Source organism: Mus caroli, unplaced genomic scaffold (assembly GCF_978045245.1).
Source record: "Mus caroli unplaced genomic scaffold, Mus_caroli_1 scaffold_8, whole genome shotgun sequence".
NCBI lineage: Eukaryota > Metazoa > Chordata > Mammalia > Rodentia > Muridae > Mus > Mus caroli.
The window spans coordinates 57,318,640-57,337,424 of NW_028227263.1; the positions used below are offsets into that span (position 1 = coordinate 57,318,640).

General features: G+C 41.2%; 1 protein-coding gene across 2 annotated transcripts in view; it reads left to right on the top strand.

Annotated features, from left to right (window-relative positions):
* Tmem135 (transmembrane protein 135) overlaps window positions 1–1,902 on the top strand; it is a 262,399-nt gene extending 260,497 nt beyond the window's left edge. For both annotated transcript variants that reach the window (XM_021167719.3, XM_021167721.3), the window contains one exon: window positions 105–1,902. In XM_021167719.3, the coding sequence (XP_021023378.1) occupies window positions 105–237 (133 nt within the window). In that variant the 3' untranslated portion in view covers window positions 238–1,902. The remainder of the gene's footprint in view (window positions 1–104) is intronic.
* The last annotated feature ends 16,883 nt before the right edge of the window (window positions 1,903–18,785 follow it).

Genomic DNA, 18,785 nt, shown 5'->3' on the forward strand with positions numbered 1-18,785 from the left:
CAATCCAACCTGAGTTTGCATTTCCTGAAAGCCAAATCCGAGGAATTGACTGGTGTCTTTCATGAATGTCTTTACCAGTTTCTGTGCTGTCTTTTCCTCCTCAGATTTGCACTCATGAACCGAAAAGCCCTGGATGTGTTTGGTACTGGCGCATCTAGAGAATTTCACAACTTCATCCCCAGACTAGACCCACGGTACACAGTTGTCACACCGGAGCTGCCCATAGACTTTTCCTGAAGATGACTATAACTTATTGACTGTGTCTCACCATTTTCTCCTGAAGAGTTAATTATGTTCAACACAGAAGGGGCCCAAGCTGAACCTCAGTGTTACGTCAACGAGAGATGCTTTTTCTTTCTTTTCATACCAATCAGAAATACAGAAGCTTTTTAGAAAGGCGTTGCTTAATAATTAAGCTTCCTCTGTAGCCAGAATCTCATTCTGGATCATGTAGTGTTGACATTACGATATATTGTTGATTAAATTATGTCCACAAAGAATATTGAATAATCTATGTAGAAATATAATAAGAAGAGTATACTTAAAAATTACTTTAAAAGATATCTTTAGTTCATTCCAATAGAATTCTTGGTCAAAACTAAGAATATTTCTTCACTTTAAGATTTGCAAAGGATCACGGGTATATGGATTCAGTCCGTGATCTTTATGCTTTTGAATGGATTTCTGTAGCTATGGGGCATTGGAGATGGGGCATTGCTGCTTTGCTGTGGAGCAATGTGGAGAAAGTGGCCATTCTTATTTCAGGGATACAAACGTGGGTTTCATACCATTTGAGCCAGTGTCATGGTGGTACCCATACTCTTTTGTTCAGCTCTCAGTCCTGTCTCTCTTCGAGACCAGATGGGCTGGTTGGCAGCCTAGTGACCTTATATGATAATAGCAGGTTAGGAACAAATGGAAACCGACAGGTGCTGCTGTAAAGAATATGTCTCAGTGTTCACAGGAGTGTTACACTTGAATATTGTCAAGCAGACAACCTAAAAGCCAATCTTCACACCGCCTATAGGCAGATTGTATTTATTTTCACCACAGTGGCCGTGCTCTTTATAGCTCGGTTTGAATGCCATTGGTTAAGATTCTATGGAACAAAAGAGCTTTGGGCCAGTTTGACAGTTGGTACCCCCTCTAGTGCCTCATCTAAATGGGGTGTTTTATGACTAAAAAATGTGAAAATGCAGTGATTGTTGGGAGTTCATCTCTCACTAATTGGATTCCTGTTCCCCTGCTTCCTGTTCATTAACCAGTTCACGCCGGAGTTAAGGGACAACAGATCGTTGGTGCTGATTATAGAAGCAGTCCTGGACAGCTGACTGAAATATGATCACTTGGGTTTTCTGGGGAAAGTTGTACTTTTCTAAGTTAATATAGAAGTCTAAAGTGGTTGTGATGTCTACAGTTAATGTAATATATAGGAATTATCTTTAAATATATAATTTTGTTGCTAAAAAGGTTTCAGGCCATTGTAAGTTATGCAGTAGAACTTGTGTTGTGACAGGAATTGTAATTCAAGACATTAAAAATACTTAACCTCCCTTATTGAGTTGCATCAGCACTTGTATTTCTGTGTAACCCTAGCCTTGGTTGTTATGGTAAATTGAGTCCCTACAAAGAGACAGACTCTAGTGCCATCATGTAACAGAACCACTTGAGTTTGCTCAGAATTTTGCGTTATGATTAGCGTTCTAGAGTGGACTTACCTGCTTGATAACACGTTGAAGGGTCATTTTGGGTCTGGACGTCCACACTGATTAATTAATTAATGCAGTTTTAGGTTTTTATTCACTGGAATCGAACTGATGATTAGTACTGTGTTTCCCTTTGAAAATGAAGTATTAAAGCACTGAGAACGCCTGGCTACCTGGACCTCATTTTCTCCTCTCAGGTTTTATGTCTGTTGCGTTTTTCTTGTCAGGTTAAAAAAATCTATTTTAAGCCACAAGTCATTCTTTTCATTGACGTCAAAAGACTGTGATAATGATTAATCCTATCAGAATGTGCTAAAAAATGTTTAGTAAAAATCTTGCTGGTCAAAAAGGTGCATTTCTGTGAGAGATATTTTTAACAAATTACACTTGTGTTTTTATTTTATGAAAAATGTAATAAGCAACAGCTACCGTGAAACAGAATATAGCAGTGAATGTCCAGCTCAGAAGGATAGCGCACTGACTTGCAGTGACGATCGAGAAATACAGTTTGAACTCTTGAGGACAGTGTGCTTGTTCAAGCAAACAAGAAGAAAACTAGGCGTTTCTAAAGACAGTCTGTATCTTTCTACCGCTAACTAATCAGGAATTGACTGACAGCTCCCTGTTATCATAAATAAAGGCAAATAGATCTCTCTATATCAAAACAGGTTTTTATTTCCATTTTGCTTTTTCAGTTCACTTACATTCTGAAGAAATCATGTCCTCAGCCAGCTTCTACCAGAATGGAATATCATAGATGGTACTCCATTGGTCTTTCCAGTATCTTTATAGAGAACAAAAAACAGTGCGTTTGGAGCAGCCATGATCATTTCATGTCTTAGTAAAACTGTAGAAGTGCCCCAAGTAAAGGCTGGGAAGTTTGAGATTGAGCAGTTATCATGGGTCTCTTTGATTCTTATCACCTTTGCATCAGATTGTTCATTCTGATATTCACTGCTGAACACTCCCTGATCTCGTCATCTTTTTTCCTAAAAGCTGTGTTAGGCTCCTTGCTTTAAGGGTAACCTCTAAACTACAAGTGACTCTGAGATCAGAGGTGGATAGCATCTTGGCCTCAATACAGCACATGTACTAAGACTTTAGCAAGACAGAGAGGGCATCACATGTACACTTGCAATGGATATGAATGCTGATACCGGACACTGAGAGAAAGCCTGTTACTTCTAACTGAAGGAAAGAATCCATCCCGGACCTGAGGTTATCCTCTAGCCCTTTGATATGTTCTTTCTGTGTCTGCGTCACTGCTGTTGGCTTCTTTTCACCTCTCTCTGTCTTGCCATGTCCCTCTTTCTTCCATTCTCTTCCACTCACCTTTCTTCTCCCCCACCCCATCCATCTTGTTTCTCCTCCCTCCATGGAGCTTTAGAATCATTATTCCTGACATCTGCCTCCCCTTTGCCTGTTTTCTGCTTACTGATATTACTCTTTGCTGCTTGGGCTCACGGAGATCTTTGGTGTTCAACTTGTCTGGTGTAGGAATAGACATTTCTGGACATACTTAATTTTTTTTAAATAATGCTACACCTCTTAGGTAGGATGATATGAAAGGTGACTGCATAAATACAGCAAGAGCAGTTTCTCTGTACACAAGGCCTTTAAGTCCAGAGCAGTCTCTTCTTGATAACGTCCTGACATTGCTTGACTGTGGAATGTGCTATAGCTATACAAAAGGGGCAAGAACCAATGTCTTACTTCCTTTTGCTTTCTTGTTCTTTTCCCGTAAGTCTGCACTTGGGTGCCTTAAGTGAGATAATGTACTGGACTTTACTTTTTGTACCTAAAGACCTAAATTCCCCTGTAAGACACAGACACACACCAGAATGAGCATTAGGCCAAGTGCAAAAATAACAGAACCTTCTGCTCTGGTAGACTGTGGGAGGTAGGGTGTCCAAGTCTTGGTGCAGGCTACAGGTACTCAACAAGTATTTCCCTGTGCTTCTTAGAGTCACTTTTTCACTGTGGCTTGAAGAGTCTCGATCTCTGAATGAAACTATTATCTCAAGTCACCCTGCAGATTCATTAATATGAACCACTTAATTTCTGAGGCCCATTTCCTTAGTGCCTTAAAACCCTTCTCAATCATTCAGCAACCTTTAAGAGAGTTTTCTTTTCAGATTATTTGGTAACTACAGTAAAGGCTTAGTACAAAGAATTAAAGCATGGTATGTGCCATGTGGTTTCTCAGAATGGGCCAAGTAAGAGGAGAGCAGAAACACACAGCTCAAGCCTCACTCTCTTCTCCTGGTCCTTCCCAAGGATGGACTTGGCTCCTTATCCTTGGCATTTATTTCTTCAGGGTCTTAAAGAAAAAGACAAAAGAGGTGCTATTTTTGCCCGATAATTTCAGATCAAAGGTGAGTTAAGCATTTGTCTTAATGTATGTGCATCTGTGAGGCTTACTGGAGATTTTAGATCTTTAGGAACAAAAGATAGAGCTCAATACGTTTTCTCACTTGGTCTTGTTGGGACCTAAAGCTGTGTTATTCAGTTTATAGGGAAGTAGGGTAGGCATGGTGGGTACCAGTAAGACCAGCATTCCAGAAATGGAGGCAAGAGAGGGAGGAGACTAAGGGCAGCCTGGACTGCGAAGTGAGTGAGACCCTATCTTAACTTAGGAAAAGAGGCGAAGTGAGACCCTATCTTAACTTAGGGAAAGAGGCAAAGGAAAACAGGTGCTTTCTCTCCCTGCCACCTAGAGGTAAGTTGAATTCAATCAAAGTGAAAATGCTTCATCTTGTTTCTGTAACATTGATTGTCTGGTAACAAGGCAGTCTGTGATGGGGAAAGCGGGAGAGTGTTTTTGTTTTTTGTTTGTTTGTTTGTTTTTAAATAGAATCATTAAAGTAGCAGCCATGCCTGTAAGTAATTACAAATATGCACCTTACTGTAATCCAGTGGGTACTATCAAGGTGCCTTGCACCTTCAGTATCTTCTGTGTGTGTGTGTGTGTGTGTGTGTGTGTGAAAGAGAGAGAGAGAGAGAGAGCGAGCGCATGTAATGAATAATTAGCCCCAAGATGCTTAAGGAAAACGGCTATTTCTTCATTAATATGAAAGCAAGTAAATGCATTTAGGGCATTTTATATGAATAGTCTTAAAGATTCTTCATTTGAAATTTAATTTGTGATATAGATAAAAATCTGATATGGATTTTTTTTTTAATTTCTGCTATACGCAGAAATAAAGTTTCATGAAACCCTGCATGAGCAGTCTTTCAATGACAGTCATTGGTGCACACTGGCACAACCCCAAGAGAGCCAGATAAATGCACCTAGGAAATGGAGGTATAAGTAAGTCACTAGCCATCTCTCAGTCCCAAATTCATATAGCAGACATAGGGTTGCAGTCACTGTCAGCTCTCACCTACTGATTGCACCTACTGATGTACTCTTCCCTTCTGGATGGAACACTAGTTCATGGTTGGGACAGAACCATTTCCAGCCCTTGAGAGTAGGTGGGACTGTGCTAAAACACTCTCTTATCTTGTCCATTACTTTTCCAATCAGCTTTTTCTTTAAATGACAGTGCAGCTCAGTTTAGGCTAATACGATGTAATGGAACTACTGGGATACTTTAGAGGAATTTCTTATTTCAAAGGAAGCCCACTTTACTTTTTCTCCTGTTCCACATGAATGGCAGTTAATGGCCTCTAGATGGTGATGGCAATCTTGTCAACATTAGATGAGAAATACCAAGACCAAAGCCAGCAGATTGAATATGTCAGAGAAGAAGAATGGAAAGAGTACACTTCCTGCATGACAGTGTTAAGCCAATGACTTGATACCAGTGACCATGTATTTCTGAGCATTTTGAGGAAACTGACATCAATCCATTTGTGGTTCCATTATTCAAGAATTCCATTATTTGATCTAAGCTGTTTCTGATTCATGTTCCTGCTTCATCTCTCATCATGTCCTTCCTCTGCCTTTCATCCCATCCTCTGCTTCTGAATATACGATGCTAATTATGATTTAGTAATGATGCTTTAACCACATCAGCCCAAGAAGACAAGACATGTAGAAATATAATTCAGCAAAACCGACAAAGTCAAACATACATTGAGACTGTTTAGGCAATACCAGAAATTCTGGATGTTTCTGCCACTTTATTGTTAAACTCTGACACCAAAATGAGATTTGAGTTCCGTTGCAGTGAATCTTCCTGTTCCAGCTTCATTCCTAAGCCTAGCTTCTATGTTGTCTTCTGTAATTTCAACTCTTAGTTTTAGGAGTTACTAATTTGTTCAGATTAATTTGTCTAAATGTGTGAAAGATTGTGAATGTATGCACATTGTATATTTAGGAACATGTATGGAGGCCAAAAGAGTGTATTGGATGCGCTCTGTTCTACACCCATTCCTTTGTGGTTGAGTCACCATGAACCTGGGACTCAAATTTCAGTAAGCTTCAGTGACCCTGCTGTCTCTACCCAGCTCTGAACTCTCATTAAAGATGATTCCAGAACACCAGCCCTGGGTACAGGGACCCAGCCTAATCTTTATGATTGTGTGGCAAGTGCTCTTAACCATCCAGTCATCTTTGCAGTCATTTGCTCACCACAGATTAATCTTTTCTGGTCAAGATGGCCCCATGAATGGTATCTTAAAGTCTAAGTTCTTAGTGTATCTTTTCTCATAACTGATTTTTCATTCATTTCATTTCATTGCAGTGGTTTTCCATGCAAATATTCTGGACAGATCTGACTTTTGGAATGATGTCAGTATATTCTAGCCATGCTGGAAATGCAAAGAAACTCCAATTGGATCAGCACCACCTGACAATATGTTTTTTCATCCTCCGGACGACTTCCTATTCCAGTTGGGATTTGGGAGTGGGTTCTCGGCAAACTAGACAGTATCACTGAGATAGTTTTTAGTTCTGCATAAACATTTTGTTTCAGGCCTACACCGCTATATACCAAACCTGCATGTTTGGCAATTGGTCTCCCGTCCGTACAGAGTGAACTTCTGCTTTTCATGGATGCTAGTGCATGCTCTCTGCAGCTTAAATTCCCACTGGAGGGGCTTCAGCTGCAGCAGCCAGAGCACATTCAGTTTGGACCAGTTTAGCTCATAGGCTAGCTGTGCCTTCTTTATGCAAGAAGCCCTTGGTAGCCTTTGACCTCAGTCTTCCTGCAGCCCTTTGTCCCTTCCAAAAAAACACATTCCATTTCATTCTGATAAGTGTGTTTTTATCCTTGCTCTGTAAGTTGTGGCACCTATATTTACTTTATCCCCCTCTCCCGTGCCTATGGAAGTCCCTATATGGGAGTGGCTTAGAATGAGAAACAGTGTTCTCAGCAGCTGCCTATTGACTGCTTGCAAACTGTGGCATCTGTAAACCAAAAATCTACCCTCGAGTTATCCCTATAAATGTCTGCAAAATGTTATCCTTACAAATGGCTTTGTAAATATTCCAGAAATTGGCCTCTACTACTATCCCAGCAGTAGTTGGGGCCAGTTTGGCTTTGGGTTTGAACAAATGATTTGTCATCTGTTTCTGTTGTTTGTTTGTTTTTCCTGATAGAGTTGGAATTCTGGACTGTCCCCTCCTTAAAAGCTGCCAAATCTAAACTAGAAGTAGACAGGGGAGGACATAAGGCCCTCCCGCTCAATTTCATAAAATTCGCAGGAAGTTTTCCCAGAATTCCTTTGTGTTTGGCTTCTTAGCACAGTGCTGTTTAGTTTTTCTTATGTGACAGAATCTTAGAAGATAATGGTTCCAATCACTTGACCAGATAGCCTGGTCTCTAACAAGTAGTTTCCCCAAACAATCCGTTTTAAGGGGAAAGGAAGGAAATCAATGTTAAAAAAAAAAAAAAAAGTCAATTCTCTAGCCTAATTACAGGAGATGGCCAGTTCAGGCTCTGAATCATCTATTGCCACAAGTCTTAGCTAGGGTCACCCATATAGGTTTTTTGGAGTTTCCATTGTCCTAGGTGTCTAGCTTGTCCCTGAAATGTCTCCTAATTCCAGTTGTCTCTCCTGTGCTCATTATTCGTCCTCTGTCCATCTGATCCCTCCTGTTCCCGTCTCCAACCCCACCTCCCCTGTCCCATCTACCCTAGTTGTCTATTCTAGTTTCCCTTCCCAGGGAGATTCATTTGTTCCCCATAAGCCCTCCTTGTTACTTAGCTTTTCTGGGTGTGTGGACTTTATAGCTAATATCCAAAGAAAAGTGAGTGCATACTTTTTGTTTTTCTTTCTGGATCTTGGGATGATTTTTTCCATTTCCACTGATTTGCCAGCAAATTTCATGGTTTTATTAGCAGCTGAGTAATACCCCATTGTTTGAGAGTATCACATTTTCCTTCTCTGCCTCAGTTGAGGGACATCTAGGTTGTTTCCCGTTTCTGGTTGTTATGAATGAAGGTGCTATGAACATAGTTAAACAGACATGCTTGTGGTATGATGGAGCATCCTTTTATATGTTCACAAGAGGGGTATAGCTAGGTCTTGAGGTAGATAAATTCCCAATTTTCTGAGAAACTACTATATTGATTTGCAAAATGGCTATTCAAATTTGACCTCCCACCAGCAGTGGAAGAATATTCCCTTGTTCTATATTTGCCAGCATGAGCTGGCATCTCAAGAGTCATCCTAGTGGAGGGATTGGGATAGCAATCAAGCCAGAACACCCTTGAGTTACAATTTGTTGTGCCTACAAATGTGTGGGGATAAAAGATGATGCAGAAATTGAGGGGGTGACCAACCAATGACTGGTCCAGTTTGAGAAACAGGCCAAAAGAGGAAGTCCAATTCTGACAGTGCCCAGAGGGCTAGGAACTAGAGCCAGGACAGCCAAGAGACCCAGGATAGAACCAAACACTTGTGAGGAGTGAATGAAATGATTCCTAATGCTATTCTGCTATGCTCATAGGTTAGTGCCTAGCCCAGTTGTCATCAGAGAGGCTTCATCCAGCAACGGAAGAAAACAGGTGCTGGAGTTTCTGTCATGGACTTTGCAACCTCCAGAATCATCACTCAATACATTTTTTTTCATCACAAATTTCTGCTCGTTAACCTAGTCTATCATTTCGAAAAGAGCTGAAATACAGACTAACAAATCTCAGGGACGAACACTATTAGAGGCACTGAATTTTTAGTACAACTTAAAACTCCTGGTCCATCTGTGTATACAGGTGAGGTCCACCAACAGCAATAAATAGACCAGCTTTCAGTAAATGGGGACTCTTCCTATTTGTTCTATAAGGCCAGTATTCTCTCAATATCAAACTGAATTTAAAAACAAAAATGACAGTACCTTGTGACTAACTGGGACATCCCCAAATTCCAAAATTGAAAATCAGCCAGTTGGAAAAAAATTAAGATATATATATATATATACACACACACACACATCTTATATATATATATAAGATATATATATATATCTTAAAAAATTAAGATAGATATATATATATACACACAAATATATATTTGTATGTATCATGCACAAATATAAATATATACATATTTGTATGCATATGATACAGTAGGGTGAATTACCTTCGGATTCAATGATCATATATGAGTCAGTAACATGAATCAGATATATACATATATATATACATATATATATATATATATATATATATATATATATATCAATAAGGCAGATATACATATGTACATGCCAATTCTAAAATATAATTGGACATGAAACTCTTAAATAACCAAATTTATTCTGACAAAAGTGAAGCTAAGAGGGGTAGGCACCTGGACTTAAACTCATTATAAAGCTTTAGAAGAAGTGCGCCATTCCATTGCTTATGTGAAGACAAACTGATCAAAGAAACGGCATGAGTTCAGTGTCCAGTTGCTGAATCATTGTAGTGTTGTGCTTCATTAAAGGAAAAGCCAATCTTCTTGTATATGTGTGTGCTAGTGATGTGCCAAGAAAATGATCTTGAGCCTCATTGCAGACAACCACAAAATTAATTTTAAAAAATACATCTAATTCAGGAGGTATTTATAAAGCAAAATGTAAAACCTAAAATAATAAGCTGACAGAACAATATAAAGTCTTTGTAAATGTAGGTTAGTTAAGCAAACATTTCTTGAATAAGACTTATTATAAAATAAAAATCTGTTGAGTTACAGCAGCAGTTCTCAGACTTTCTAATGCTGTGACCCTTTTATTCTTCATGTGGTAACACCCAACTATGAAATTATTTTCATTGCTACTTCATAACTGTAATTTTGCTACCCTTATGAATTATAGTGTAAATATTTGTTATGCAGGATGGTCTTAAGTGACCCCTGTGAAATGATCACAAACCACAGGTTGGGAGCCACTTAATTAAAGACATGGCTTGGTGTTCTGTGAACCTAGTCTTTGGGTTATATTACTGTTTGTGTAGATTCTGGGAGAACCTGACATTTACAATTGGAGATTATACTGGGGCAACCACACTCAGCAAGTCATTTTGGAGTGAAGCTTCAAGCCCTATCCAGACATCCATCTTAACTGTATAAATAAAAGGTTTTGGGCCCATAACACGGACACTCATGAGGCCTAATTCACATCCAGGGGTTCCTAGAATGTCATATTTTCAGTGAACTTGCTTCATTTTAGCATTTCAGTCCCCTTTAACCTATTCTACATACTTTCTAATTCTGTACACTCAATATCATTACAATAAATGATTGGCTTATGACATCTGCTCTTTCATCAAGGAAATCATCACTTTACTCACTGACAAGTCCCTAGCATCTGAGAAATTCTTGAACATAGTAGGTGTTTGGTAAGTCGTTAATAGAATTTTCATTTGTGTAAGAGTTATCAGCTCCCTGGTGTAACTGGATATCTGCATATAGAAGAATGCAAATAGATCCATACCTATGCACAAAGCTCATGTCCAGGTGGATCAAAGACCTCAACATAAAACCAGATAAAGTCAATTTTATAGAAGAGAAAGTGAGGAGTATCCTTGAACACATTGGCACAGAAGACAATTTGTGTTTTCTGAACCAAATACCAACCACTCAGACACTAAGGTCAACAATAAATAAATGGGGCCCCATGAAACTGAAAAGCTTCTGTAAGGCAAAGGACATTGTCAATAGGACAAAATGACAACCTACAGGATGGGAAAAGATCTTCATCAACCTTACACCTGACAGAGGGTTGTTATCCAAAATAAAAAGAACTTAAGAAATCAGACACCAATAAGCCAAATAGCCCAATTAAAGATGGGGTGCAGAGCTAAACAGAATTCTCAAAAGAGGATTCTAATGGCTGGGAAGCACTTAAATGTTAACACCCTTAGTCATCAGGGAAATGTAAATCAAAACGACTCTGAGACTTCATCTTACACCCATCAGAATAGCTAAGATCAAAAACTCAGATAACAGCTCATGCTGGCAAGAAAGTGGAACAAGGGATCACTCCTCCATTGCTGGCTTGTACAACCTCTTTGGAAATCAAATTGGCAGTTTCTAAAAAAAAAAAAAGGAATAGTCCTACCTCAAGACCCAGCTATACCATTTCTGGGAATATACCCAAGATGCTCCATCATACCACAAAGACACTTGCTCAACTATGTTAACAGCAACTTCATTTGGCAGAAACTGAATAAAGCCCAGATGCCCCTGAACCTAAGAGTGGATTACAAAATGTGGTACATTTACCCGATGGAATATCACACAGCTAATAAAAACAGTGACACCATGAAATTTGCAGGCAAATGGATGGAACTAGAGAAGATCATTCTGAGTGAGGTAACCCAGAAAGACAAACATGGCATGTACTCATTTATAAGTGGATATGAGACACAAAGAACAGAATAACCATGCTACAAAACATCCACAGACCCAAAGAAGCTGATTAACAAGGTGGGCCCAAAGGAGTATGATTGAATCTCCCTGAGAAAGGGAAATGAAATGGACATCAGGGGTGGATGGAGGGCGGGGGAGGGATCTGGGTGGGAGAGGGTGTAGGAGGGGGAACAGACAGGATCAAATGTTGGGAAGATGGTGAGAGAACTGGAATTGCGTGGGTGAGGGCTCATCTCTGGGATGAGTTAGAAACCTAGGACAATAGAAACTCCCAGGAATCTATGAAAGTGACCCTAGATAAGACTGCTAGGAATAGGAAATATGGAACCTGAAATGACCACCTCCTGTAACCAGGCAAGAATTCCAATGGAGGGATGAGGACATCATCCCAGCCACAAAACCTTCAACCCACAATTTGTCCTGCCTACAAGATGTGCAGGGATACAGAGGGAACAGAAATTGAGGGAATGGCAACCAATGACTGGCCCAACTCTAGATACATGCCATGAAAGATAGCCCACCCATGACACTATTATATTCCACTATACTTGCAGACCAGAGCCCAGCATAACTGTCATCTGAGAGGCTTCACCTACCAGCTGATGGAAATAGATGCAGAGACCTACAGCCAAGCATTAGGCGGAGTTCTATGGAAGAGGTTTATCTAATAAATACCAAATGAAAGCCTTTAAAAGGAATATTTGATTTGCTCTGCATTTGTATTTGTATGTGCTTGCACTCCTGAGACCACAGGCATGCACAGCACACACGTGCCACATCACAATTGTAGAGGTCAGAAAAGAACCTTCAAGAGTCACTTTTCTCCTACTGTGGGTTCCAGGAATCACCCTCAGGTCCTCAGGCTTGTTGGAACAAGTACTTTTACATGCTGAACCTCCCCTGTGGCTCTCGAATGCTTTTAGTGTGATTGCATGATCCTTTCTATGTGACAAAAAAAAATAATAGTGGGAAATTAGGATTACCAAAGATAAGGAATTAAATTTATTGTTTATCACAGATAAAACCCCAGGGTCATTTATTCTGGCTTTTAGGCAGAACATCCAGGCGCAGGGTTCCCAGGACCATTTAAGTGCTGTCTGGAGAAGTGAGGCTTCCAGCACATTACTCAAGGGAACGGTGGTGTGCATAACACAGTTTTCCATGAGCATGTACTTTGGAGCGGAAATTCCAGCACAGAGCTTCTGAGGTCTCAGCTGGAAAGGACAAAAGTGTGAGAGATGGATGATTCCCCTCCAATATGGCTTCTTCACTGATCTGTAGCATTGGCTAGGATGCTTGGAAGTCCCGCAGTTCTACTGAACAGTCAAAAGGATTCCTCAATTTCGCCTTTTCCTGCAGTGCAGATTTCTTCTTTGACTACTTGGTTAAGCAAGTCTCAAAGCAGGTCCTTGGAAAGCCATGGAATATTTCTGGGGTTTTTCTAGCAAGTCTCAAAATGGCTGATGATCACCTCTGCTGTGTTTGCTTTTTCTAAGCAGTCACAAATGAACCCCAATAATTAGACTGAATTTTAAAGTGCAAGTATAAACTTGTCACTGTATTGACCTGTGTTATAGTACACAACAGAGAGAGAAAGAGAGAGAGAGAGAGACAGAGACAGAGACAGAGACAGAGACAGAGACATAAAGAGAGAGGACAATATGACACCTGGGCATATGGGTGGAAACGAGATGACAATACAGCTCACACATGGTCAAGAAGGGGTGGTGACAAGGTGTGCACAGAGGAAATTTTCTGTAACTATAGCAACTGGGATGAGATGTTTGGATTCCTGGGCATGCATGATATATTTCCAGCTCTCTCCTTACCTTCTGTTTTGAGTCAGAGCCTTTTTGTGTTGCCTGGACTCACCCAGAATCCACTTGGTAGCTAAGGCAGCCCATAAACTTCTGTTTCACCTTCCAGTCTCCAGAGAAGCTCAGATTACAGGCGTATGGTGCTGTGTAAGGTTGTGTTAAGTGTTCAGTGCAGGAGTTTGCCAAATTAAGAGATATGAAGGGTTTCTGATGAAGGGGTTTCTAGACCTGCTACAATGAAAAATTACAGGCTTATTCTCTAGGGCTCACCTGCTCCAGTGTCTTATGATCAGGTTATTAATATTTTTATAAGAACTATTCTGAATTTTCATGGGATGAGAGAAACAGTTGTTATAATGTTAAGCTGTGGATGATGAATTTGTGCTTCAAATTTTCTTGCGATGTTTACTGACTACACCCCAAAGCACATGTTTCCTTTTCTCTCAAGCTTGTCACTTGCCCTCTCTTCCAGCCAAGTGTGGCTTCACTTCCCTCCCTATCACTTAGACAGGAGTGTCAACACTGTCTTTATATCCCATGGACTGCCAATATCCTGTCAATTCAACTTCTGAGACACCTTGTCTCCTGTATACCCTTGTTATACTTCAGAATGAATATTCCTCTAAGAAAGGGGTTGGGTATGAACAGACCTGGACACATAACAGGTTCATAACAGTAGCCCTTGAATTACCTTGTCAGTGGAATACATTTTTCTTAATGAATCTCCCTGTATGCTTGCCTTAAATAGATTTTAGAAAACAAAAGCAGAATAGAACAACTTATCTACAGCCTTCATTCATTCATTAGCCCTAAGATGTCCAAACTGAAAACTTTGTTTATATCACAAGCTATCCTTCATGCTCCATTGTTCCTATAAATTAGCCATCTCTCGCCCATACCCACCAGACATGCAAATGCCCATCCTCACAGTTTCCTGGACCCACTGTGGTTTCCTTGTTCTATCTATGCCTGTAATGTTCTTGTTGTTCTCATTTTCTGAGGTCTCCCCTGCCCTTTACAACTCCAATGCATGTTAAAAGAAGCTCCTGAGGTTCACAGGTTGTCACCTCTTGGGCTCACCTCTTGGCTTACGAACCTGATTTGCCACCCATGTCTTATATTTTGGCCAATAATAATATCTTAGCATAATTCTGCTGAAGGAAGAAACTGTTACTTAGTGAGTTGAATCTCTGTGACTCGTTCAGTGCACTGCACAAAGGGAATACCCACACATGGGGGAGGGCTGGATTGTTTCTGATGGTGAGGATGAGTGTATTGCAGTTAATATGACTGTGATGACAAAGGCCAGCATCAGTGAAGCCGAGAGAAAGGAGAGTGAAGGGCTTCTGGGAAGAGATGTGGTGTGGGCATTGTGTGAGCATCATCAGAGTCACCCTGAAGCCACTATGATCCCCTCTACACAAATGCTTCCTGAATCCTCTGGCTGTGATAATGTTGGTTACTCCACATCTGGCCACCAGGTGACACCCGTGCTCTACCAGTGCTGACCAGGTTGAATTTTCAAGCTGCTGCTTAGCAGGCTGCAAGGTAAACTGCCCTGCCTGATAAAGGGTCAATGAAACATCATTGTAGTGTCCTGAGTTGGGCTCCAGGGGCCCCAAATCCTAACCCCCCACTAGTCTCTACCTATCTTCAAATGGCCTCCATGGAGGACTGTCTGCCAGTCTCCACGCATTTCCATCACAGTGATTTCTCTTTGCTGCTTCCTGTGGCCAGTATGGAAGAAAGTACTGAGGAGTTCTGAATGTCAGCTCCCACAAGACAAAACTGAGCTATCCACTCTCTCAGGGCAGGAATTAGCCCTTCCACACTTACATGCTAAGAGTTACAGATTGTCTTCAGGCACTCAACCCCATGCTCAGAAATCACAAACATTTTGCCTGCCACTGGTGAACCATCCACTGTCCACATAGCAAGTAGCTTGCCAGAAATGGCTCTTGAGCCATGAGGAGGATAATCAGGACAATGTGCTGTGAGGCAGGTGGGAGGGGTTTTCTGGCAGATGAGCTAGGGACCTTTGGGGCTAGGCAGCCCATTGGAGCCATCAAACCTCTGGAATTGTCTTGAGTTGATTGCCCAAGCAGAGGCTTCTCTCCTCTAGGGCACTAATCACCAGTTCCTGCTCTTAAGTTTTGGCATTCTGTTTGTATGGCCGACTTCCCGGGTGAAGGCTCATGGGGGATTCACTTCACAAGTAGATGTATTCCTCTGGTTGGTTGTGAGCTTGTAGAAATAGAAGGTTTAGTTTATCTGTTTTAATTACAAGATCAAGGGACAATGGTTAGAGCCCTCACGTCACTCTGTATTGATGTATTGTAGAATTTGTTTCTGTGTATGTGTCTGGAATACATGATGCATTTGGGATATTGATATAATCTTTCTTTGTCTAACACCTGAGAACACTTGTTGTAGGGGAGGAGCCAATCTAGGCAGCTTCTGCCTGGTGTTGAGGAGGCAAAAGATAGGGGAGACTGGGGTAAGGAATGGTAAAAACCTATTAGAGTACAAGGCATAGCTAGGAGTTGATTCTTCTCCACTGGACCCACCTTCTCGATTAAAGAACATAGACAGAGCATAAACAAATCAAGAGAAGATGCTAGGGCCCACAGTAAAAAGCCGAGACAGAACTTTGTGCTGCAATGATTCTGGCTCATGAATATTGGTACCGGCCACCTTAGAGGTCTAACAATGAGTGTTGGCTTTTGAGGTGAACGCCAAAACAACACATCGGTAGAGGCAAGGCCAAGTGCAAAGGGGAGGGAGTACAAAGGGGAAGGAGGAGCAGCTAGCACAGGAAGGAGATGGGTAGAACTCAGGGTCTGCCAGAAGAGGCATGGCCTCAGGATTTTCTTACAGGTGGATCTTGAAGTCCTTGGTGGGAGAGCTGAAAGCTGATCTCAGAATCTGTTGTTTACTTGTGAGCTGAACGGATCCTACTATAGAATGTATTCTGGAACAGTAGTCAATTGACAGTGTTTCCTTCCAAACCTTTGTCAGGACAAAGGGCCATTAAGTCTTAAGACAAATCCTTTGTCTTACATGCCTGTCCCTCAAATAATGCTGGCTTTGGGGGATATAGTTTCCATAGCCCAACAAGTTGTCTAGTGGTCTTTTGAGATAGCATGCCACTGCTTTGGAATATTGGGGACCAAGGAGCCTAGAAAGGGGAATACTTTTCTGTACTCATGACCCAGGCAGCTCCTTGGGTGATACGTGGCCGCATGAAATGACATGTGAGAACTTTGCCAAGACTCAGTCACCAGTGCTGCCAGAACTAAACCAATGCCCTCATTCATGTCACCATGGGCAACCCCCATACTCTAGTCCTCTCCTGGATAGGTCCAAGGCTGTCCTGAGAGGAGCTCAAGCTGCCAGGAACACTTCTGCTTCAGGACAAAGAGTTCTGCCTCCAAAAACTCAGCCTCTTCTTCAAAGAAAGCATTATCACACTCTCACAAAACATGCTCAGACATGAAGCAATTTGCCAGAGCTCAAGATATATGAGTATAGGCCACAGCAGCGAAGGCAACTTGAAGCACCTTTGAGTAAAATATCAGGTATAGAGTTCTCAAAATTTGTTGCTTAAGCATTATCTCTAGGGTCAGAGGCTGGGCTTGCTCTCACTCTGGGGAGTGCTGGTTACCTGGACATGTTTAATGCCTGGACGACCCTTGAAGTCAAGTCTCTCCTTCCTCTATTTTCAGTTTCTATTCATGTAGTTTAGGCCCCTTTCTCTCCAGGGCAAAACAAATTGTTCTTTTCAAAGGTCCACATCAGCCAGTGGCTTTGTGTTCTTGTCAAACACTCTCATCTCTGCCCTAGGTGTTTGTCAAGGTGCTCCCCAGCTGAAAGGTAGGATTTTGTTGTTTGCTTTTTGTTGTTTTGAGGCCAGCAGTTGAGATACAATTTTCACCTCCTAACATCTATTGTCATAACAAATTCCAGAAATATTTTCATTAGTTTTGATGTGGGGGACATTTTTGAATTAGGGGAAAAAACTCAACATAGTAACAGATACAGTTATAAAGATTGAGAATGACCTGTAAAGAAGGGATAAAATTATCTAAGAATCTAAGCAGCTCTTTCTGTTTGCTGTAAATGAGAAACAAGTACACTCTCTATTTAACACCTAAGCTTCCTTTATAGCCAGGGCCTGGTGGTAGGAGGTCTCCTGTAGCTGAACATCCACAAGCAAAGGGTCCTGTATAGATTGAAGTTGGGATTCACCCTCATGTGCAGGGATCCAGAGGACTCTGTCCTCTGACCACTGCCACCTCAAAATTTTAGTAATTTTGACTACCAGCAGTTACAGGGCCCTCACTGGAGTGGGACTGATGATATTCTCTCACAGATGAGGGAAAAGTGGAGGTCATTTGGCCCTCACTTGAGATTGTAGCCACCTATTCCCATCTGTCCTCTCCACCCGCTACATTCAGTCTCTCCAGCTGCAAGCAGTCTTGGGGAGACTGAATGTAGCATAGGAAGTGGAAAGTTACCAAAGGGTGTTCCATCATAAAGCTTTCGTGAGGTTTTATGCTGGGATGGGGCTTTTCAGTGATGTCCCTTCTTTTGTGACAGCTTCTATGGTAATTATTTACCAGTACTTCTGTAAGTAGTTCTCATGAACCCATTGGTTCACCAAACTAAACATAGAAGCATCTCTTTAGTACCTTAGTTGGGGCGAATAGATATTTGTTCACCTCTTCCCAGGCAAAGCTACAATAAGGCAAGCAACAAGTATGGTGGAGCAGCTAGAATCTGGAGACACATAAGAGATGTAATCATTGCAGACAGAAGGAAGAAAAGAAGCAACGATTGAGTCTCCATTGACTGGATCTCAAACTCTGGCAAGCCTGAACCCTCTCTAAAACTTCATTTTCTTAATGGAATGGGAATAGATACCCATCTTAAAGGGAAGTATAAAGACTTAATGAAAAAAAAAAAAAAAACAACAGAAGGCTGATGGAAAGAACAGGATAAGAAGCCAGAGTCTGCTCAGAGGTTCATAGGCCTGGTACCAGCCTGTATTTAGTACTGGACCCCTACTCAAAGTGGTCTTTATGATTTCTCCCAAATGCCAGAAACAACAGCTTCATGTCTCTGCTAAGTTTACTTACCATAAATGGGGAAGCACAGAGTGAGTGTCTTCCACCCAGTCATCTCCCCACAAAGTTGAGGTTATTATAGAAAGGGGCATGGTAACCCCCACTGCAGCACCCCATCCTGCTCCCTCTCAGCTGAGAGAGAGAGAGAGAGAGAGAGAGAGAGAGAGAGAGAGAGAGAGAGAGAGAGAGAGAGAGAGAGAGAGAGAATGAATTTGGCAGTACTGGTAGTGCCTAAGAAGGGCAGGTGCAGTTGATGATGAGAGACTATAGGGCTATGCTTGTTAACTTTAGAAGCTTGACTTTATAGATTACAGTTTTGAGTTCAACCACAAAGAACC